The sequence below is a fragment of the Mytilus trossulus genome, chromosome 4 (assembly GCF_036588685.1).
Source record: "Mytilus trossulus isolate FHL-02 chromosome 4, PNRI_Mtr1.1.1.hap1, whole genome shotgun sequence".
Classification (NCBI taxonomy): domain Eukaryota; kingdom Metazoa; phylum Mollusca; class Bivalvia; order Mytilida; family Mytilidae; genus Mytilus; species Mytilus trossulus.
The window spans coordinates 52,681,652-52,704,576 of NC_086376.1; the positions used below are offsets into that span (position 1 = coordinate 52,681,652).

At 31.5% G+C, this 22,925-nt stretch overlaps 1 protein-coding gene across 1 annotated transcript in view; it reads right to left on the bottom strand.

Moving 5' to 3' along the window:
* Positions 1-1,104: 1,104 nt before the first annotated feature.
* The window catches only part of LOC134716668 (myosin-11-like), a 38,132-nt gene continuing 16,311 nt past the window's right edge, over positions 1,105-22,925 (bottom strand). The window contains exons 14-20 of the mRNA XM_063579673.1: positions 19,915-20,041; positions 18,500-18,560; positions 16,671-16,738; positions 14,116-14,222; positions 11,556-11,693; positions 7,716-8,061; positions 1,105-1,196 (exon numbers count right to left, since the gene is read on the bottom strand). Coding sequence (XP_063435743.1) covers positions 1,105-1,196; positions 7,716-8,061; positions 11,556-11,693; positions 14,116-14,222; positions 16,671-16,738; positions 18,500-18,560; positions 19,915-20,041 — 939 coding nt within the window. The remainder of the gene's footprint in view (positions 1,197-7,715; positions 8,062-11,555; positions 11,694-14,115; positions 14,223-16,670; positions 16,739-18,499; positions 18,561-19,914; positions 20,042-22,925) is intronic.

The window sequence follows — 22,925 nt, forward strand, 5'->3', positions numbered from 1 at the left end:
TTCTTTATTTTTCACATGGACAAAACAAAAAAACCCACATGAGGAATCTCTTAAATGAGGGACATATCTTAGTCAAGGGGTCATTTTACTCTTGTAAAAAATAAAATAGAATAATCATTAAATGTAGATTTTTTAACTTAAAAATGAGAAATTCTGACATTATATTTAGATCAACTTTTCTAAAAGAAGGGTCCAATAATTTTGAAAAATATAGTAGATTTTAGGCCAATAACATATCAAATTCTTAGACATGTGTTGACCATATAATACCACATAGATCATATACATTTGTTTCGAATATTTGAGTCGAATTACATACATTTATATGGAACAGTTCTGGACCACATGAAAACTTCGACTCATCCAAAATTTCGAGTCAAGCCAGTTCAAGACAACGAGCGTTAACTGTAATTAAGATGTATAGTTCTTCTGTAATTAAGATGTATAGTTCTTTTGGAAAAGTTTCTTCAAATAATATGAATATGTGTTCATTTTTTCTTTAAAAGTGGTTTTTAATGTCCATCCATTGAGGGGTTACCCCTAGGTGTTGTTCCCAACCTGATAATGGTCCTTCTTTGTGCATAATTTTAAATTGGAAAAGTCAACAATAATTTAATATCCTTACACATGAAATTAATTCCTCGTTTTGCAGTCACATGTTCATACTTTCTACTGATATATAATAAATAGAATCATACAAATAAACTGAAGAAGGCATGTAAGCTCATCTTACAAATATGACACTTTTTCTAGACCACAAAACAGCAAGCGCAAAATAGCAGCTAGTCGTCGCAAAGAATTGTAACCTTTGAAATTGTTGTCGCGCACTTAAACGCCCATGGGCACTTTCAAAAGTTAGTAGGTATGAGTTGCAGCAACCTATTTGCAGCAACCTTACTGCAGAGTTTGCGGCAGATCTGCCGCAACAATTCACCAGAAGGGATTACATAAGTTTTCAGCAGTATCATATTTTTTCTAACAGTTCTCTTCAATTTTTTTTCATTTTCCTGAAATATACTGCCACACCACCAAAAGATGTGTAATATAACGGCTATTTTTCAATTAGAGTTACAACTGAAATGCATTATTAAGCTTATAAGAAAATTAATTCTCTCCCCCTTTTTTTTCTCTCTCTGCTTCTGTTACATGTTTAGCCTGGGAACTAAACCATAACAGATTTTCTTTAAATTTGTTCACTGAAAAAAATTCTTTCTTAAAGGTTTAATCATTCTGTAAGCAGTAGTGAATACCACATCTTTTACATAAACTTGGGTCATATATTTGACTTTGACAAAAATTCTTTAAAAATCCAATATTTTTTCGGTGTCTCAAGCATAGATATTTCTACCCATCTGGCATGTTTTTCATCTTTCTGTATAAAGTTTTCACCTAGTACGTTTCCAAATGTCTTCATGCATTTATTTTACACTATAATTATGTTCTATTTTTCTAACTAAATGTCTGTACAACATCTTTTTCCCCTTAAACTGACACATTTTTTCAACTTTAATTCAGCATGTCACATGACTTTTTGAGAGATACCATGTGACTTAGGCCGTAGTTTTTTTTATTTTTAGTTCTACCCTAATTTTTGCCAAATAGGAAAAAAAATAAAATTAAAAATGTTGATTTTTAAAAAATTTTTCTCCTCCGACCCAGTGTTTTTCATGCAAAAAAAATAAATTTTAGTTCATAACTGCATGAAAGAACCTAAATTTATGCTCTTGGTGATTTAGTAAGTTGTTGCACATTGATTTTCAATTCAAACCTTGTCAAGAAAAAAAAAAAGTTGTTACACTAGTAGAAAATCTCTGAGTGAAATAAAAAAAAAAAAATTTGATATTGGCGGTTGGTGTAAATAAAAAAATCAGCCCATTAGCTATAATGAGTGCATAAATTATACTAACTATATATAGTAATCTAAATTTTGCATCCTACTGTAGGATGCTGCAGGCAAAACCAAAAAAGTAGGCACTTTTTTCATAAATGCATTTTTTAAAATTGTACTGAAATTGAGGACAAGACTTTACATGTACGATTTATATTTAATTGACATTAGTGGTCTAGATGGCTGAGGTGTCTAAATAGTCAACATCTGTATATACCTAGCATGTCAATACCTACGGAGGTTACAAGTTTGAATCCAACTTGCGGCAGAAAAAAATATTGGATAAACAGGATAGTAAATTTTTCAGCTTAGTGTTGTCAATTTTCTCTAGGCACTCTAGCTGGCATTAAATCAATAAATTAAGGAATAGACTTGTTTTTAACTTTATTTCCTGATTAAAATGAGGCTGAAAGACAATAAGGGACTTAATTACAAAAGATGCCTACCATTATCTTTTCTAGTGTTCAGCCTGCCATATATATATAATGTTTACAATTTTGTTTTGACATTATTTCTTGTCATTTTATCTTTAGTTTTTTTTTTTCAATCTTAGCTATAGATAGTTAAAATTTTAAATTTGAAAAACATATAGAAAAAAAATTAAAAGTTCACATGTGCATGGGACACATTGATACCTTAGCTTTCATATTAAGGGGCACAATTCCAAAAAAGTGTTGCCAACAAAATTTAAACTTGATTGGTGTTATGAAATATTCAGTATTGTGTACTTGTTTTATAACATAACTAGAACACACCCGTGAAATCGCTGGTCCGTGACTGAATTAAAGTATACAACTTTGTGTAAGCCTTATTTTAGCCTGGATATTTAGTATTGATATTGTCATCTGATAAAGTCATGCTGATTAAAATACTACAATAGGATACATGTGACAATGATATAACTTAGTAGTGTTTACCCTGTGATTATGACCCGTGTATATATAGCAAATCCTAAATACACCATTTGGTGATGCGCCTGTAAGATGTGGACTGTACAGATAAGGCATAGGTAACTTGTGAATATACTATTGGTTTCGACCTGGAACTTGTTTATTATTGGCAATAATAATTATGTGGAAAATATAAGCTATAAATAAAGTTGAATTCTTTTCTTCGTCATTTTTACCTGATGACAGCTGATAATTGGACCTTGTTATTCTAGTATTATAGATGTCAAGTCAGGCTGAAGTTATGAGAATGAAGATCAATTTTGGAATGAACGTACCGCAGGGCATAAATAATATTCAAAATAATCCCATTTTTTACACCACCCTCCATGTTTATTATCTAGAACTCTATTCACAGTTTTGATTTCATATCATTTTTGGGTATTTTATTTTTTATTTATTTTTTATTTATCTATATATATTTTATTATTTTCAAATTATTTTTTCATGTTTTTTTACAATTTTTCTCATTTTATTATATTTTTCTAAATGTTTTTTTACAATTTTGGTTTCATATTATTTTTTTGGTATTTAGATTTTTTCACATTTTTTTTTTTATATATTTATTATTTTCAATATTATTTTGGATATTTTTTATTAATAGGGGTATTTTATTTTTATATATTTTTTTTGTTTTTGTTTTACAATTTTGGTTTCATATTATTTTTTGTTATTTTATCCCTTTTTTTAAGAGAGCTCTATGTAAAAACTAGAGGCTCCAAAGAGCCTGTGTCGCTCACCTTGGTCTATGTGAATATTAAACAAAGGACACATTTGAATTCATGACAAAATTGTGTTTTGGTGATGGTGATGTGTTTGTACATCTTACTTTACTGAACATTCTTGCTGCTTACAAACATTCTATCTATATTGAACTTGGCCTAAGAGTTTCAGTCGAAAATGTTAATTAAAATTTACAAATTTTATGAAAATTGTTAAAAATTGACTTTAAAGGGCAATAACTCCTTATGGGGTCAATTGACCATTTAGGTCATGTTGACTTATTTTTAAGTCTTACTTTGCTGTACATTGTTGCTCTTTACAGTTTATCTCTATCTATAATAATATTCAAGATAATAACTAAAAACGGCGAAATTTCCTAAAAATGACTAATTCAGGGGCATCAAACAAACAGCAGTTTGTCCGATCCATCTGGAAATTTCATGGCAGATAGATCTTGACCTGATAAACAATTTAACTCCCTGTTAGATTTGCTCTAAATGCTTTGGTTTTTGAGTTATAAGCCAAAAACTGCATTTTACCCCTATGTTCTATTTTTAGCCGTGGCGGCCATCTTGGTTGCTTGGCCGGGTCACGCCACACATTTTTTAAACTATATACCCCAATGATGATTGCGGCCAAGTTTGTTCAAATTTGGCCTGGTAGTTTCAGAGAAGAAGATTTTTGTAAAAGATTACTAAGATTTACGAAAAATGGTTAAAAATTGACTATAAAGGGCAATAACTCCTAAAGGGGTCAACTGACCACTTTGATTATGCTAATTTATTTGTAGATCTTACTTTGCTGAACATTATTGTTGTTAACAGTTTATCTCTATCTATAATAATATTCAAGATAATAACCAAAAACAGCAAAATTTCCCTAAAATTACCAATTCAGGGGCAGCAACCCAACAACAGGTTGTTTGATTCATCTGAAAATTTCAGGGCAGATAGATCTTGACCTGATGAACATTTTTACATAAATCAGATTTGCTCTAAATGCTTTGGTTTTTGAGTTATAAGCCAAAAACTGCATTTTACCCCTATGTTCTATTTTTAGCCTTGGTGGCCATCTTGGTTGGTTGTCGGGGTCACACCACACACTTTTTAAACTAGATACCCCAATGATGATTATGGCCAAGTTTGGATTAATTTGGCCCAGCAGTTTCAGAGGAGAAGATTTTTGTAAAAGTAAACGACGCCGGACACCGGACGCCAAGTGATGAGAAAAGCTCACTTGGCCCGGGCCAGTTGAGCTAAAAATACTACAGATTTGAAAGGTAAAGGGAGCATTGGCACCATCAAACTTGTTTAACCCATTTTGAATTGTTTGGTATTCAAATTTGTCATTTTTGGGGCCTTTTTTTAGCAGACTCTACAATATGGCCATACAGTAATTTATAGTTGGAATGTCATTTTTGTAATATCCCCCACATTGATGTGCGATCATGAAATATTTTTTTTTAACTTCAATAATAATCGATGGGACTTCTTTACCTTATGACATCACTCCAGTAATGCCTCAATGCTTTCACATGGAAATGAGATGAAGCTTTCCAAGAAATAAAAGCAAATTTACACGAAAGTGATTAATTCCATGAAATTTCAAATGAATGTGAACTATAATTTAAATTATTTTTTTTTTAACCTAAATGAATATGATGGCTTAATGATGTATAAGACAACATAAATTATCTGTTTTATGGAAAGCTACATCCAGGAGCTGATAGTGTGTAATAACATTTTGAAGCTGTAGAAATGGATAGAATTTGTGTTATTTTATTGTGCTGCATTAAATAGGATTCATATCATAAACTTATTTTCAAATTGAGTGGGGACAATGGAAATTTTTATTTTTGCTTGTTTATATTGTTGGGCTATTTAATGGAATGGTTTGTCAAAAAGTATATAACAAGAATGAGTCCTCAGTACATGGATGCCCCATCCCCACTATCATTTTTCTATGTTCAGTGGACTGTGAAAATGGGACAAAATCTAATTTGGCATTAAAATTAGAAAAAATTGTAAGGGTTCCGCGGAACCCAGTGTCTCGCCTACTTTTGCTGAAAATCACAGGCTAAAAAAAAATGAGGGAAAAAAAATTAAAATATTCTTCTTGATACTATCTTTTGATTGTAAGAAGCTTCTGTCCAAGTTTGGTAAAAATCCAGGATAGTTTATGAATCTAATAAATGTTTTCAATCTTAGCTATAGAAAGTTAAAATTTCAAATTTGAAAAACATATAGAAAAAAAATTAAAAGTTCACATGTGCATGGGACACATTGATACCTTAGCTTTCATATTAAGGGGCACAATTCCAAAAAAGTGTTGCCAACAAAATTTAAACTTGATCGGTGTTATGAAATATTCAGTATTGCGTACTTGTTTTATAACATAACTAGAACACACCCGTGAAATCGCTGGTCCGTGACTGAATTAAAGTATATAACTTTGTGTAAGCCTTATTTTAGCCTGGATATTTAGTATTGATATTGTCATCTGATAAAGTCATGCTGATTAAAGTACTACAATAGGATACATGTGACAATGATATAACTTAGTAGTGTTTACCCTGTGATTATGACCCGTGTATATATAGCAAATCCTAAATACACCGTTTGGTGATGCGCCTGTAAGATGTGGACCGTACAGATAAGGTATAGGTAACTTGTGAATATACTATTGGTATCGGTATTGGTTTCGACCTGGAACTTGCTAATTATTTTTTTTAAATTCAACCAGATGAATGTGTTTTTTCTTGGCAGAAAATCTAAGTCCATTTAAAAGTAAAATACAGAAAAAACGGATTTATTTTTTTTTTCAAATTTTACTGCTGTATATTATCTTTAGATCATAAACAAGCTTCTGTCCATGTTTGGTACAAACCCAGGATAGTTTAAGAAAGTTGTTAAAATTTTAAAAACTTTTACCACAGAGTGAATGAAATGTTTTCCCGCAGAGAAACTATAAGTAAAATACGGAAAAAATGGAATTTTATTTTTACAAAATTAACTTCTGGATACTATATCTTGTGATCATAAACAAGCTTCTGTTCATGTTTGGAAGTAATCCAGTTTAGCTTAAGAAAGTTATTAAAATTTCAAAAACTTGTAACCACAGAGTGAATATTTGTGGGCGCCGCTGACGACGAAATGTAGGATCGCTTACTTTGCTTTTTCGACAATCGACAAAAATCATATCATAGGGAACATGTGTACTAAATTTCAAGTTGATTGGACTTTAACTCCATCAAAACTACCTCGACCAAAAAATTTTACTTGTGGGACAGACAGACAGAAAAACAGTCAGAACAAAAAGACAGACAAGAAAACATAATGCCCATAAATGAGACATATAATTACTTGAGTGAGGTTGTTATACTTTAACCACTGGTACCAGTCTATTGATCAATCTTTTACATCCACCAGCAAGTGTTCTAACATATAAGCCTATATATCAACATGGCAAGGAGATATCTGCTTACATGTTCTAGTCCAATAAACAGTGTAAATTTAAGAAGCTGACTTACAAGATAACAGTCACAAGTCCCTAATCTGGTGATTATTCTGGTCCCATTATTCCAACTCAAATTTTATCAGTCTGTTCTCTTACTCTATACTCCTATATATATGCTTCTGAGAGAAGCAGCAATTTAAATACCATTTAAAGTCTCTTTTTGTTCACAAAAGAGATGTTTCCTAGTGTCAAAAATGGTTGTTCTCAATCACATATTTTCCCCCCACTTCCTTCTTTGACAATATTACAATTTGTTAGATAAAAAAAATTATCATTTTTTTTCTCTGTCAACAGTCATGACAGATTTGTTTTTCATAAGAACTTTTAAAATTTTTGTATGCTGAACCAGACCATTAAAATCCTCTGTTACAAGACAAGATACATGATGGAGAATATTATCCTTAAGGATACATTTGGTATGCACACGTGGGGTACATTTGGAATGATCAAGGGCCGTAACTCGATAATTATTAAAGTGACGCCACCAAATTCATCTTGATCTGTATTTTGTGGTACGTAAAAAACATTGTGTATAAGTTTCATAATATTTGGTTAAGGCATCTTTAAGTTAGAGAACGGAAACTACAAATTTTGCATTGTTTTAAATTTAAGCATTAAAATAACCCCACCAAAACTCAAACTTGTAAACAGTGTAAATATATATAGCTCATCTCTTTCAGCTTCATGATTTCTTCTGTCAGAAGCAGGCAAATCTTCTTGTAATTTCAGTACATCAGCTTTATAATTCTCAAGTTTCCTTTCTATATCCTTCATGGAGGCTTGCATTTCATCAAGTTCTGTTTGATTGTCATTCATCTGAACCTGTACATGTTTAAACTGAATGACAGCATCTTCCTTTACAAAAACAGCTAACTCTGCTTGTTGTCGAAGATCCTTAATGTCATTTTCTAATTTCTTTCTGCTGTTGAGAGCATTAGCTCTCTGATCTAATGCTGTCTGATAACGTTCAGCCTCCAACCCTCTCCACTGAAAAATAACAGAATGTTTAACCGTTTAAAGTTAAATAGATATAGGAGGATGTTGTGTGAGTGATAATGAAACAACTCTCCATCCAAATAACAATTAAAAAAAAAGTAAACCATTATAGGCCAATGTATGGCCTTCAACACAGAGCCTTGGCTCACACAGAACAACAAGCTATAAAGGGCCCCAAAATTACTAGTATAAAACCTTTCAAACGGGAAAATCAACAGTCTAATCTATATAAACCTGTGTCGCTCACCTTGGTATATGTGCATATTAAACAAAGTACACAGATAGATTCATGACAAAATTGTGTTTTGGTGATTGTGATGTGTTTGTAGATCTTATTTTACTGAACATTCTTGCTTCTTACAATTATATCAATTTATAATGAACTTGGCCCATTAGTTACAGAGGAAAATATTTTGTTAAAATTAACAAAAATTAACAAAATTATTAAAAATTGACTATAAAGGGCAATAATTTCTTAAGGGGTCAACTGACTTTTTAGTCATGTTGACTTATTTGTGGATTTTACTTTGGTGAACATTATTGCTGTTCATAGTCTATCTCTATCTATAATAATATGAAAGATAATAACCAAAAACAGCAAAATTTCCTTAAAAAGTTCAAATTCAGGGGCAGCAACCCAACAACCAGTTGTCGGATTCATCTGAAAATTTCAGGGTTAATAGATCTTGACTTCCAAAACTATTTAACCCCTGTCTGAATTGCTCTAAATGCTTTGGTTTCTGAGTTATAAGCCAAAATCTACATTTTACACCTATGTTTTATTTTAAGCCATAGCAGCCATCTTGGTTGGTTGGCAGGATCACCACACATATTTTTCAAACTAGATACCTCAATGATGAGTATGGTTAAATTTGAACCACCAGTTTTAGAGGAGAAGATTTTTGTAAAAGATTTCAATCAGATGCTCCGCAGGGCACAGCTTTATACGACCGCAGAGATTGAACCCTGAATGGTTGGGGCAAGTATGGACACAACATTCAAGCTGGATTCAGCTCTAAATTTGGATTGTGATTAAATAGTTGACACAGCATAGGTTTCTGACACAGAATGAATGTGGTCTAATGAACTTAAATTTTTTGTTTGGTCTTTGAGCAATTCACTATGCTGTTGAATATAAATTAAAAAAAATTCACATCCCCCTTTTCCTTATTCCAAAACTGATCTCAATTCAAATTTCTAATGGCCCCTAACAATAACTACTCATTTAAATACATCATACAATATAAAATGTAAAAAAGTGCTTGTTATCACTGAATGGTAAAGATTGTTTTAATCTATCAGTTGGTAGTAAAAGTGAATATACATTGTACTGTGGATTCATTTATTTTCGCGGATAGAGTAAAAAAGACTTTTCGTGGTATACGTAAAAATAATTTGTGGATTGCTGATTACAAAACAAAATAAATTAGATACATAATTGGTGGATTTCTTTTTGATTTAGGAGAACATATAACCTCATTGGTTTGATCAATAATAAAACAAACAAAAAAGAAGAAAGAAATTCATTGAAAAAGTTTTGAATTGTCAAAATCCTCGCTTGGTCATTTCAGGTTAAAGTGTTCATCAAAAACTTCTATTACAATAATGGACAAAGACAACTAATTATTTGTTTGTTTTACAATTTATAAATGCTTGTCGGGATTCTATAAGGCAATCAAAGTTTTATGATTGAATGCTCATTTCCCTAATCACGATATAATAAACAGACATAAGTAAAAGGTGTGAAAATAAATGTTCCTGTCATAAACAATATCACCTACGGGCAATATCGCCGTACTTAATCCTATTAATTTTTAATCACTAGTAAACCAAACTATGACACAGTATTTAAGAACTTGCTGTTATTTTCCATGAACAATTTTAATCTATTTTAAAAAGTAAAATACCACTGATATTCAATATATTTATTATTGATTTAATTAAAATACTTGTATCTTCTTTTAAAAAAAACATGAATTATGTTACAATGTTTATTGCTAGTCAACACTATACTAGAACTGCATAACATAACCAGAAATAAACAGCAGACTCCATACACATTTATCGGGATTATTCTTTGTTGAATTCTTAAACGAGTGGTTCGCTGTGACCCACGAAAATTGGTATACCACGAATAAAAATGAATCCACAATATATTGTATACAAGAGTGCACACACTGAAATGTCTCGCCGTTTTTACAACCATTGATTTTATGTTGATATTTCTAAATATAAAGCTTTACTACAAGTACACATAACATGAGGACAAGGTAATACGATTCCTACCAGACAGGCATATACACATTACATTCATTCCATAGTATACAACAAATACAGTTGACCTATAATTGAATATGGCTTACGAAAGACAGACCAAATCACAAAAACTTAACACTGAGCAATGAACCATACAATGAGTTGAAGGTCAATTAAATAAAACATGTGAAACTAACATGTTCATAATAAAAATATTTCCATACACCAAATATAGTTGACTTATTGCATATTAAAGACTGTAATTCATAAACTTAACTTTGACCACTGTACCATGAAAATGTCAAGGTCAGCTGACAACTGCATGTTACACATGTACACCTTACAATCATTCTATACACCAAATGTATAAACACTTTTTACATTTTTTATTTTATTCAACGTAAAATCTGTAGCTTGATCAGTATAAATGATAGTAAATGAGACATCAACTATACAATACAGGACTTTTTTTTCAAGTGGTCACTGAACCATTAACATGAGGTCAAGGGCAATACACATATGACAGAAGGAAACTTCATAACATTAGGCATCTATGTACAAAGTATGAAGCATCCAGTTCTTCTGCTTTCTGAAATATATAAAGCTTTTAAGAAGTAAACTAATGCTGCTGGATCACTATCTCTATGTTGACCTATCTGGAACTAAGGTTGCAGGCTTGACAACAAAAAATGACAAAAAATAGAGACGTGTTGACCTTAAAAAATGGACCAGTGCTTACATCTTAAGTAAGCTTAAAATTTTGTCCCCAATTTAATCAATTGTTAATGGAAAGACTCTGTTCAGACACATCAACAATGTTAAAATGATAAATTTCAGTAGCAATTAAGTTGAAGGGCATTGTAGACAAAGCATACCTTCACAATATAAAAATGAATATGTGGTGTGATTGCAAATGAGACAACTCTCCACAAGAGACCAAATGACAAAGAAATTAACAACTAGAGGTCACCATACAGCCTTAAACAATGAGCAAAGCCCATACCATATAGTCAGCTATAAAAGGCCCCTACATGTAAATGACAGATGTGAAATAATTCAAACGAGAAAACAAACAGCTTAATTTATGTACCAAAAAATAAAGGAAAAAACAAAGATGAAACACATCACTAAACAACAACCACTGAATAACAGGCTCCTGACTAGGGACAGACACATACACATTAAGAATTATGCCATATATAGAAGTGCAAGTTTAAATATTTTCTCACCTTTAACAGCGTAGCCTTTTCAACACAGATACCATTCACTTTAATATTAAGATCTAAAGGTAGAGGCAAATCATCAAAACTGGCAAAGTTTATTTTTGTTACCTCAGGATCTTGCAGTAAGGCTCGAAGTCTTTCTATCTAAAATGTTAGTACATGTACATGTATATATGCTAAAACTGTTATATAACAATTGCAGTACATGTATGGTCAGATCATGTTTTTGTTTGTCATATGAATTTGTACTATGCATGCTTTTTCAATGGAAAGTGTGACATCACAGTATTAATGCATTCTTAATAGAATGAAAACCCATGAGACGATGATGTACTGTAAACCAACTTATTTTCGCGGATACTTTATTTCGCGTTTATACCAAGTTAGTCAACTTCGGGGCGATTTAATTTCGCGATTTTCTTATTTACTTTATGCGGTTTGATAGGGAAAGAGCCAGGTTATTCCTTTTCGCGACGATTTAATTTCGCGTTATTTTTCTACTCGCGAAAGTCGCGAAAATAAATCGCTCGCGAAATTTAGTTGGTTTACAGTATATGTTTAAACTGTTATATAATATTTACAGTACATGTATACATGTTTAAACTGTTATATAATAATTACAATCATCACTTTATACTTTTTGCTTTTTGTTCAAGAAAACCCTAAATCACTGTTAGGGTATTTTTAAAAAAGCTTAATCTTATATAGTATACTGAACGACTTTAGAAACGCAACACTCACTTTGTTGATTTTTTTTAACAAATCTTGTTTGATTCTCTTATAACTTCTTTTCATGCTTATCATACTCCTTTCTCCTTACAAAAAATCAAAATCTGACTTATCTGTGGTTATTGGACATACCAAATTTTTTAAGTCGCACAAATTACTTAAAGCGAAATTTTGGACCCATGAAAGATTGTTTCAATTTTTTGGCTTTGTAAAACAGTTCTTTCAATCCTTTGCCTCACTTTATTCAGTTTAAAAATGTTGCATCTCCATTTGGCCAAGACTGATAATTAAAAAACTGAATTAGCCCTTAAAAATACTGCAAACATGAAAACATAAACGTGCTGCAACCATACTTTATGACTTCAGAATCTCGTTTTACTGTCCTTCCGACAACGATACAAGTAGATATGATTTGTTGCTGGCCATAAATGAACAGATCAACGTGTTGTGACAATGAAACATCAACAAAATTTGAATACACAACGTCATTTGCAAGACATGTTTATGGCCGCAACATTAACTGCTAATCAAACTGCAGAGTGCCATTGAAAACAGATTCATACCATAAATGCTTTCAATCAACTAAACTGCCAAAGAATTGACTGAAGGACAACCCTTGAAGCTCTCATGTTCCAACTGCATAATTGCCAAAACCAATTAATGGGTTGAACAAATGCAAAATCAGAAGGTGTAAAACAGAACCTTAAACATGTCAGACAGAATTTGTTGATCTTTCTGACAATCATTTTGGAGTCTGTAACAGGCAGTCATGGCTTTTGATGGTGACAAATTCATTCAAAAATAACACAAAAATAATCTAGTGTTGCGTTTCTAAAGTAGGTCAGTATATTATAATTTGTGACATTTAATATATTTCTTTGACTGAATATTTATACAAAACGTAACAAATCTCACAATTATATGCAGCTAACACAAGTTAATCTATGCTTTGCTAAAAGATTTGCTCTAAATGCTTTGTTTTTTGAGTTATAAGCCAAAAACTGCATTTTACCCCTATGTTCTATTTTTAGCTGTGGCAGCCATCTTGGTTGGTTGACTGGTTCACACCACACAATTTTTAAACTAGATACCCCAATGATGATTGTGGCCAAGTTTGGTTTGATTTGGCCCAGTAGTTTCAGAGGAGAAGATTTTTGTAAAAGCTAACGCCGGACGCCAAGTGATGAGAAAAGCTCACTTGGCCCTTTGGGCCAGGTGAGCTAATAAACTAGTCAACTGCACAATTATAACAATTTTGAAGAAATGTCATTAAATTAGCAATTCCAGAGGCCTTTCTTGACAAAGTATAAAAGAATAATAATACCTCATGTACAAGCTTATGTGCTGTGAAATATTCTCATATAATTTGTACATTGGTACCCAATAAAGGATCAAAAAGAGAGTTCACATCAAGATTCAGGATGTTTGCTCCTCTTGTTTTTGAAATTTTGTCAAATTTTTCGGAATCCTCTGGTTTTATCCATGTACTGTCTGTCATTATTAAATTTTCCCAATTAATCCCAGGAATAGTTTTCTTTTCACAATTAAATTAAATATATTCTAAAATGCCATATTTGAAAATCCTATAGAATTCATGTTATTTTTCATAATTCTTAAAAGAAAAGGGTGCCAATGTTAAATTTGTGCAAAGTCTAGAGAGAAATATATCCTGCCAAATTTTAAATGGCTTATATCTCAAAAACAAGCAAACAGCTAGACACTTTATTTTTTTCTGCTTTTTTAGTTTCTTTATATACTATCAATTTATAACAGTCTTGTTATTTTGAAACAGAGTAATATACATTCTTAACAAAAAGTTCAAAAGTTTTATTCTTACCTTTGTGACATATTCAAACTCTACCACATATTCTGGCAGTACAAGTCTGTTGTCAAATAAATACCACTCACATTGTCTGGCGCTACATTCACATAGAGTATCACCTTCTGAAATAGGACAAATATATTAATATAACTCCTTTCTATTAACTGTCAATCATGAAAAAATGCAGTTCCCTGGGAACAGAGATGAATCATGAACCTTCTTTTGAATATGAATGTTTGTTTGGTATTTTCAGATAAAAGATGATCTTAATTGTCACCTTGAAAACAGCGGAAATCATACCAGTCAACTGACCCGTTTTCTGCGGGTGTGACCCGAGATTTTCACAATTCTGAGGGATCACCCGGACACCCGCCGGGTCATTGAAATCACCCGGGAATTCCGAAAATGACCCGATTTCACCCGTATTTCTTAGCCTTGCGATTGATTTCATAAGTAATATTCTTTTGAAATACCGGCAAATTCGTAATTCTTCCATGAACAGGAAGTTCATCTAGCTATGTAAACTGTCAATTTAAGTGACCCATTAAGTGCATGGCTTTACTTGACAGCTTTGGTGTCAAACACACTGTTAATTAACACCAATTACCTTAGCTTTAGGTCGTAAATAAACTGCTCTACATTGTTTACAAATAGAGTTAGAGTTACTTCCCCTAATTTGTCACCATTCAAAATTATTCATTATATTTACGTTTTATGGGTGAAAAAGATAAAATGATAAAAAATTTAGAATTCAAATACATTTTGAAAAATAACTTTTCATTATTTTAATACTTTTATACAATTTAAAAAAAAAAAGTTGAAAATTATTTTTTACATTTATACTGCCTTTAACTGTATTACTATATTTTATCTTAGTCTAATTTCCTACTCTGTTCAGAGTTGCTGTGTGAGCCAAAAGTCTCAAACATTTTAAATTACAATTGAAAAAAAATTCTAGTATCTCATAATTACAAAAAGTAAAGAACATAAAACTGAATTACACAAATTTATTAAAATCTTTAAAAGTGCAATGAAATAATAATGAATTAGAATAAAATGACTTAACCAAGTGAACATGCATTGATGTTTTGGTATTTTCCATATACATAATAAGAAAATGTACCATTAATACTGAAATTCAGCTTGAAAAAGTTTGTACGCGTTATGACATGAGATTTGATTCTTCAATGCAGGTCATGACCTGCATTTTCATCGTCACAGGTTGACAGGTATGGCGGAAATATTTAGTTAACGAAGAATTTGGCTTGCTCTCAGCAATTTTACAAGGCTGACATAAAGAAGCCATTTACTTTCCCAATCTTTTAAATTTTAAATGAATTTAAAAATGTACGAGTTCCAAGGAAAAAGTGTCTCTGAATAATATAAGCAGGAATGACTGAGTTCATGTTTTAGTATTAGACACCTTAAAAGTCATTCAGATTAAAAATCTAAATAACAGAAGCACAGTATATGTTCTGTATGAAAATCTGTAAATGTTTGTCTGATTTTGTCCAGTCTTTTTCATGGAGTTTGAGATAAACATAAAGTGTGTCACTAATCAGAAATCAAAACCATAGCTGTCAACTGACCCGTATTCTGCGGGTGTGACCAGAGATTTTCACAATTCTGAGGGATCACCCGGAAGGTCATTGATATAACGCGGGAATTCCGAAAATGACCCGATTTTTCACGTATTTTTTATTTCATAAGCAATATTCAATTGAAATACCGCGGCAAATTCGTAATTCTTCCATGAACAGAAAGTTTATCTAGCTATGTAAACTGTCAAATTAAGTGACCCATTAAGTGCATGGCTTCACTTGACAGCTTTGGTGTCAACACACACTGTTAATTAATACCAATTACCTTAGCTTTAGGTCGTAAATAAATTGCTCTATTCGTTTACAAAAATATTTCAACCAAGATTTACTTCCCCTTATTTGTCAGTATTCAAAATTATTCCTTATATTTACGTTTTATAGGTGAAAAATATTTAATAATTAAAATATAAAATTCAAATACATATTGAAAAATAACTTATCATTATTTTTATACCTTTATACAATTTTTAAAAAATAGTTGAAAATTATATTTTACATTTATACTTCCTTTAACTGTATTACTATATTTTAACATAGTCTAATTTTCTTTTTAACTAACAGAGGATGTGTTTTAATGCAAGAGAGCCAATAATGTCAAACCTTCTAAAATTACACTTTATATTGTAGTGTTTCACAATCTTAAAAAGCAAACAGGATACTCAAATTTATAAAAAAAAGTTTTAAAAGTGCAATAAAAAAAAAATTAATAGAATTTAAAATGACTTAACCAAGTGAACATGCATTGATGTTTTGGTTTTTTTTTTTTCATTTAAATTTTAAGAAAATGAACCATTAATATTGAAATTCTGCTCGAAAAAGTTTGTACGCGTTATGACCTGAGATTTGATTCTTCAATGCAGGTCATGACCTGCATTTTCATCATCACAGGTTGACAGGTATGCAAAACAATATTCCTAAGTGTTGTTAACAACAGTAATAGTTGCTGTTATACAACACGATAAAACTCACCGATAGAAATACACATCTTCCTTGGTTTGAACACAGCATCTATTTTGGGATATGAACTTTTGCTTATTCTGAAAAACAATAAAAGGTTTTGTGACCATCTAAATTCATTGACTGATTGTTATAAAAAACAGTATTTTTGTCATCAAATTTAATGAGTAAAGAATGTTGGACATAGTCTTAAATATAATTATAGTTTGAGTTTTATAAAGCTTTTCCTAATTCCAAAATGCAATAAATTAACAGCACAAATGTGTGCTAGTAGAAATCTTTTATATTTTTATCCTAAATGCTTTCAATTCTCTCTGTTCAATGTTTGAGTAAAACATTTCTATTTTTTTTTATTATTATTATCTGCATGAATATCTAACCAAATATTTGTAAAGAATTATAAAATTAAAGAACCTTAGTGAGCAAAGTCGCTCACATACCCCACGTCCCCACATTGTCATTGGAGAAATTAAATAAGTGAAAGAAAAAAAAATTGTACAAGAAAAATTAATTTCCTGCCAATATGCACATCTAAATAGTATGTCCTTATTATCTACAAAATTTCATGAAATTCTGTTGTGTGGTTTGAGAGGGGTTGCGATGACAAACTGTTGCAGTAGTACATTAAAGTAAATAAGTTCAAAGGGGCGTAACTCCTAGAAAAATATTGAAATCGCAATTTCCCGTCGATATGCACAACTACATAGTATGTTCTTATTATCTGAAAAGGTTTCGTGAAATTCTGTTGTGTGGTTTGAGAGGAGTTGTGATGACAAACTATTCAGTAGCACATTGAAGCAAATAAGTTCAAAGGGGCGTAACTCCTAGAAAAAAAAATGAATCGCAATTTCCCGTCGATATGCACAGCTACATAGTATGTCCTTATTATCTGAAAAGGTTTCGTGAAATTCTGTTGTGTGGTTTGAGAGGAGTTGCGATGACAAACTGTTGCAGTAGTACATTAAAGCAAATAAGTTCAAAGGGGCGTTACTCCTAGAAAAAAAATTGAATCGCAATTTCCCGCCAATATGCACAACTACATAGTATGTCCTTACTATCTGAACTCATTGCATGGGGTATAGTAAATACTTTAATTATTTGTATGTGTAGAGCCTAAAATACAACACACTTGTTATAAAATTTTGAATTTTCGAAAAACTAAGGATTTTCTTATTCCAGGCATAGATTACCTTAGCCGTATTTGGCACAACTTTTTGGAATTTTGGACTCTCAATGCTCTTCAACTTTGTATTTGTTTTGGTTATAACTATTTTGATATGAGAGTCACTGATGAGTCTTGTGTAGACGAAACGCGCGTCTGGCTTACTAAATTATAATCCTGGTACCTTTGATAACTAATAAGATTACTTGTATGGTAGTAAAATTTGAACGATTTAAAAAAATGATTTTAAAGAATGTAGTGACATAAATAATTTAAATCAGTGATTTTCCAACCCTCATTTTGGGGCTGAATTTTGGCCCCATTCCCAATGAGAAATATGCTCTTTTTTTCCCAATTTTCAGCTCTAAAATTCCCAATCATATATGGACATCGTCGCGAGATTTTGTTATTGTCGTATCTCCGTATCGTGTATTATTTTGTTGACAAATTTCTGAGCGTTCAGGGTATTTCGGGAGTTATCATTATCGTTCACTTAAAACGATGATTGGTTTGCAATCTTTTTTGGATTGCATTGCAATCTACGATATTCTGGTCATGTTTGCGCTTGAAACATCCGAATGAATAATTCAATGACAAAGCAAAAAAATCAGGAAAAACTCTGTAAATATATTTCGCTACATGCATTTTATTTAACTTTAATCTTTTAAAGTTCACTTACTGTCTATCATCTAAAGCTTTGACACTTTTACCAAGATAAACTTTAGAAATAACCAACTGACCTGAAAATATTTAAAGACAGATTTTATTTTCTGTTCATCTATGTTTTTACTATTTTCAATAGTTATTTTTCATGTCATATTCCCGGGATTTTTTTTATCTTGCAATTATCAAGACAAGAGTGCACACACTGAAATGTCTCGCCTTCTTTACTAATCCTTGATACTATCTTGATAGACCTAAATATAAAGCTTTATTACAACTGTCACATAAACTCAACATTAACCAAGAAAATGAAACATTGATCAATGAACCATGAAAATGAGGTCAAGGTCAGACGAACCATGCCAGACAGACATGTACAGCTAACAATTCTTCAATACAACAAATATAGTTGACTTATTGCTTATAAATAAAGAAAAACAGACCAAAACACACACACTTAAAACTTAGCAATGGACCGTGAAAATGAGGTCAAGGTCAAATAAAACCTGCGTAACCGACATAAAGATCATAAAATATTTCCATACACCAAATATAGTTGACCTAATGCATAAAGTATTAGAAAAATAGACCAAAACTAAAAAACTTTGACCACTGAACCATGAAAATGAGGTCAAGGTCAGATGACACCTGTCAGCTAGACATGTACACCTTACAATCATTCCATACACCAACTATAGTAGACCTATTGCATATTGTATAAGAAAAACAGACCAAAACATAAAAACTTAACTATAACCACTGAACCATGAAAATGAGGTCAAGGTCAGATGACACCTGCCAGTTGGACATGTACACCTTACAGTCCTTCCATTCAAGGAATATACTAGACATATTGCTTATAGTATCTGAGATATGGACTTGACCACCAAAACTTAACCTTGTTCACTGCATGATCCATGAAATGAGGTCGAGGTCAAGTGAAAACTGTCTGATGGGTATGAGGACCTTGCAAGGTACGCACATACCACATATGGTTATCCAATTGCTTATAATAAGAGAGAATTTAACATTACAAAAAAACTTAACTTTTTTTTCAAGTAGTCACTGAACCATGAAAATAAGGTCGAGGACATTGGACATGTGACTGACGTTAAGTTCGTAACACGAGGCATCTATATACAAAGTATGAAGCATCCAGGTCTTCTACCTTCTAAAATATAAAGCTTTTAAGAAGTGAGCTAACACCGCCGCCGCCGGATCACTATCCCTATGTCGAGCTTTCTGCAACAAAAGTTGCAGGCTCGACAAAAATGAACAGAATTTAGATAAAATCAAATAATGTTGACACTGAAAAACTTAAAATAAAATCAAATGTGTAAATTACAAAAAATCACCAAATATATTGCACATTTCAGAAGATGAATGAAGATAAACATTCAATAAGATTATGATGTTTGAGTATTAACTTACCATATCTAAATGGACATGAATCACTATAATCTGAATTCTTGCCATTTTTGGTTAAATGTTCTTTCTGATGTCTATCTGCTAAACTCAAACTATTACTAAGAGAAACAGCACCATCTCTTCCCAAATCCTAAAAGAAAGAAAGAAAATTAAGTCAACAAAAATTAATGACATATAACTTGCCTAATTCAAGTATTTTCTGTTTTGGCCTTGTGCTATAGAAGTATCACTGTAACTTGAGGTCTTTGAGATGTTTTTTTTTATTGCAATGCGATAAATTTCACAAAAATAAAAACCTGCATTTTTAAATACATAAAGATCCACAAATTTGGCCCCCTGGAATAGAGGGGGCAATAAAAAATTAACACTAAAAAATAGTGTTGTCAAATCGTACACTTTTGCCTAACAGGTTACTCGGATAATCGTTCAACCGATTAACCGGTCAACTGGTAGTTTATGTTGATGTTTGAAGGCCTTATCTTTAGTACCCTACACATATATATATATATATATATATATAGAAAATGTGGTATGAGTGTTAATGTGACAATCTTCCATCAGAGACATACATTTACATTTTTATAATACGCTTAATTGAAGTTCAGTGTACTTTGGTATTATAATGCTTGTTTATGAAGATTCCTGGTGAGGTTTGACTTTTAATAATCAAATACACCATATCAACTATAGTGTTTGTACTAATTTCAGATTGAAAAATAAAGAAAAACTTTTTGATCTCGTAGAATTTAATATGTCTGAAACTGATGTTTCTTTCATTTTCTCTTGTTGTCTCTGAAAATAATGTGGAGTTTTTCAATTTAAAATGATTAAGTCAAAGCTTGTTACTCCTACTATCAAGTATACACTGATTACATTCACATAGGTTTGCAATTCACCATTTTTGAGTTAGCATATCGTTTAAAGTATGACAAAGCCTTGCACAACGGAAATTGCACATTAAAATGTAGGTCTACACAATATAAGAACAAAAATGAAATAATAAAGTAAAGGGGAAAACTTAATCGTATAACTGATTTATAGTTACTGTTAACAAAATATATATACTAATTATGTTTCCTTAAGATCTTGCCCTGAGCTGAGAGATAAGGGTTCTAATTAATTTTATATTTTTTTTATTAATAATAGCAATCAATTTACTGGATAATTGATCTGTCAAATTAATAACCACATCAACAATTTTTATAGACAACATAACTATTTAATGATTTCATTTCAAATTTATATCAAATCTATCAAAATTGAAAAAAAAGTCTGGTTAACCGAGTAGTGTTTTTGGTATTCAGTCGTTCAAACGGTTATAAACCAGTTAACCATTGACAACACTACTAAACTAGAGGCTCCAAAGAGCCTGTGTCGCTCACCTTGGTCTATGTGAATATTAAACAAAGGACGCATTTGAATTCATGACAAAATTGTGTTTTGGTGATGGTGATGTGTTTGTATATCTTACTTTACTGAACATTATTGCTGCTTACAATCATTCTATCTATATTGAACTTGGCCTAAGAGCTTCAGTGGAAAATGTTAGTTAAAATTAACAAATTTCATGAAAATTGTAAAAAAATTGACTATAAAGGGCAATAACTCCTTATGGGGTCAATTGACCATTTAGGTCATGTTGACTTCTTTTTAGGTGTTACTTTGCTGTACATTGTTTCCCTTTACAGTTTATCTCTATCTATAATAATATTCAAGATAATAACAAAAAACAGCAAAATTTCCTTAAAATGACTAATTCAGGGGCAGCAACCTAACAGCAGTTTGTCCAATCCATCTGAAAATTTCATGGCAAATAGATCTTGACCTGATTAACAATTTTACTCCCTGTTAGATTTGCTCTAAATGCTTTGGTTTTTGAGTTATAAGCAAAAAACTGCATTTTACCCCTATGTTCTATTTTTAGCCATGGCGGCCATCTTTGTTGGTTGGCCGGGTCACGCCACACAATTTTTAAACAAGATACCCCAATGATGATTGTGGCCAAGTTTGTTTAAATTTGGCCTGGTAGTTTCAGAGGAGAAGATATTTGTAAAAGATTACCAAGATTTACGAAAAATGGTTAAAAATTGACTATAAAGGACAATAACTCCTAAAGTGGTCAACTGACCATTTTGGTTATGTTGACTTATTTGTAGATTTTACTTTGCTGAACATTATTGCTGTTTATAGTTTATCTCTATCTATAATAATATTCAAGATAATAACAAACTAGAGGCTCTAAAGAGCCTGTGTCGCTCACCTTGGTCTATGTGCATATTAAACAAAGGACACAAATGGATTCATGACAAAATTGTATTTTGGTGATGGTGATGTGTTTGAAGTTCTTACTTTACTGAACGATTTTGCTTCTTACAATTATATCTATCATGAACTTTGCCCATTAGTAACAGAGAACTATATTTGGTAAAAATTTACATAAATTTACCAAATTAATGAAAATTGTTAAAAATTGACTATAAAGGGCAATAACTCCTTAAGGGGTCAATTGACCATTTAGGTCATGTTGACTTATTTGTAGATCTTACTTTGCTGAACATTATTGCTGTTTACAGTTTATCTCTATCTATAATAATATTCAAGATAATAACCAAAAATAGCAAAATTTCCTCAAAATTACCAATTCAGGGGCAGCAACCCAACAACCGATTGACTGATTCATCTGAAAATTTCAAGGCAGATAGATCTTGACCTGAGAAACATTTTTATCCCATGTCAGATTTCCTCAAAATGCTTTGGTTTTTGAGTTATAAGCCAAAAACTGCATTTTACCCCTTTGTTCTATTTCTAGCCATGGCGGCCATCTTGGTTGGTTGACCAGGTCACGCCACACATTTTTTAAACTAGATACCCCAAAGATGATTGTGGCCAAGTTTGGATTAATTTGGCCAAGTAGTTTCAGAGGAGAAGATTTTTGTAAAAGATTACTCTAATTAACGAAAAATGGTTAAAAATTGACTATAAAGGGCAATAACTCCTAAACGGGTCAAATGACC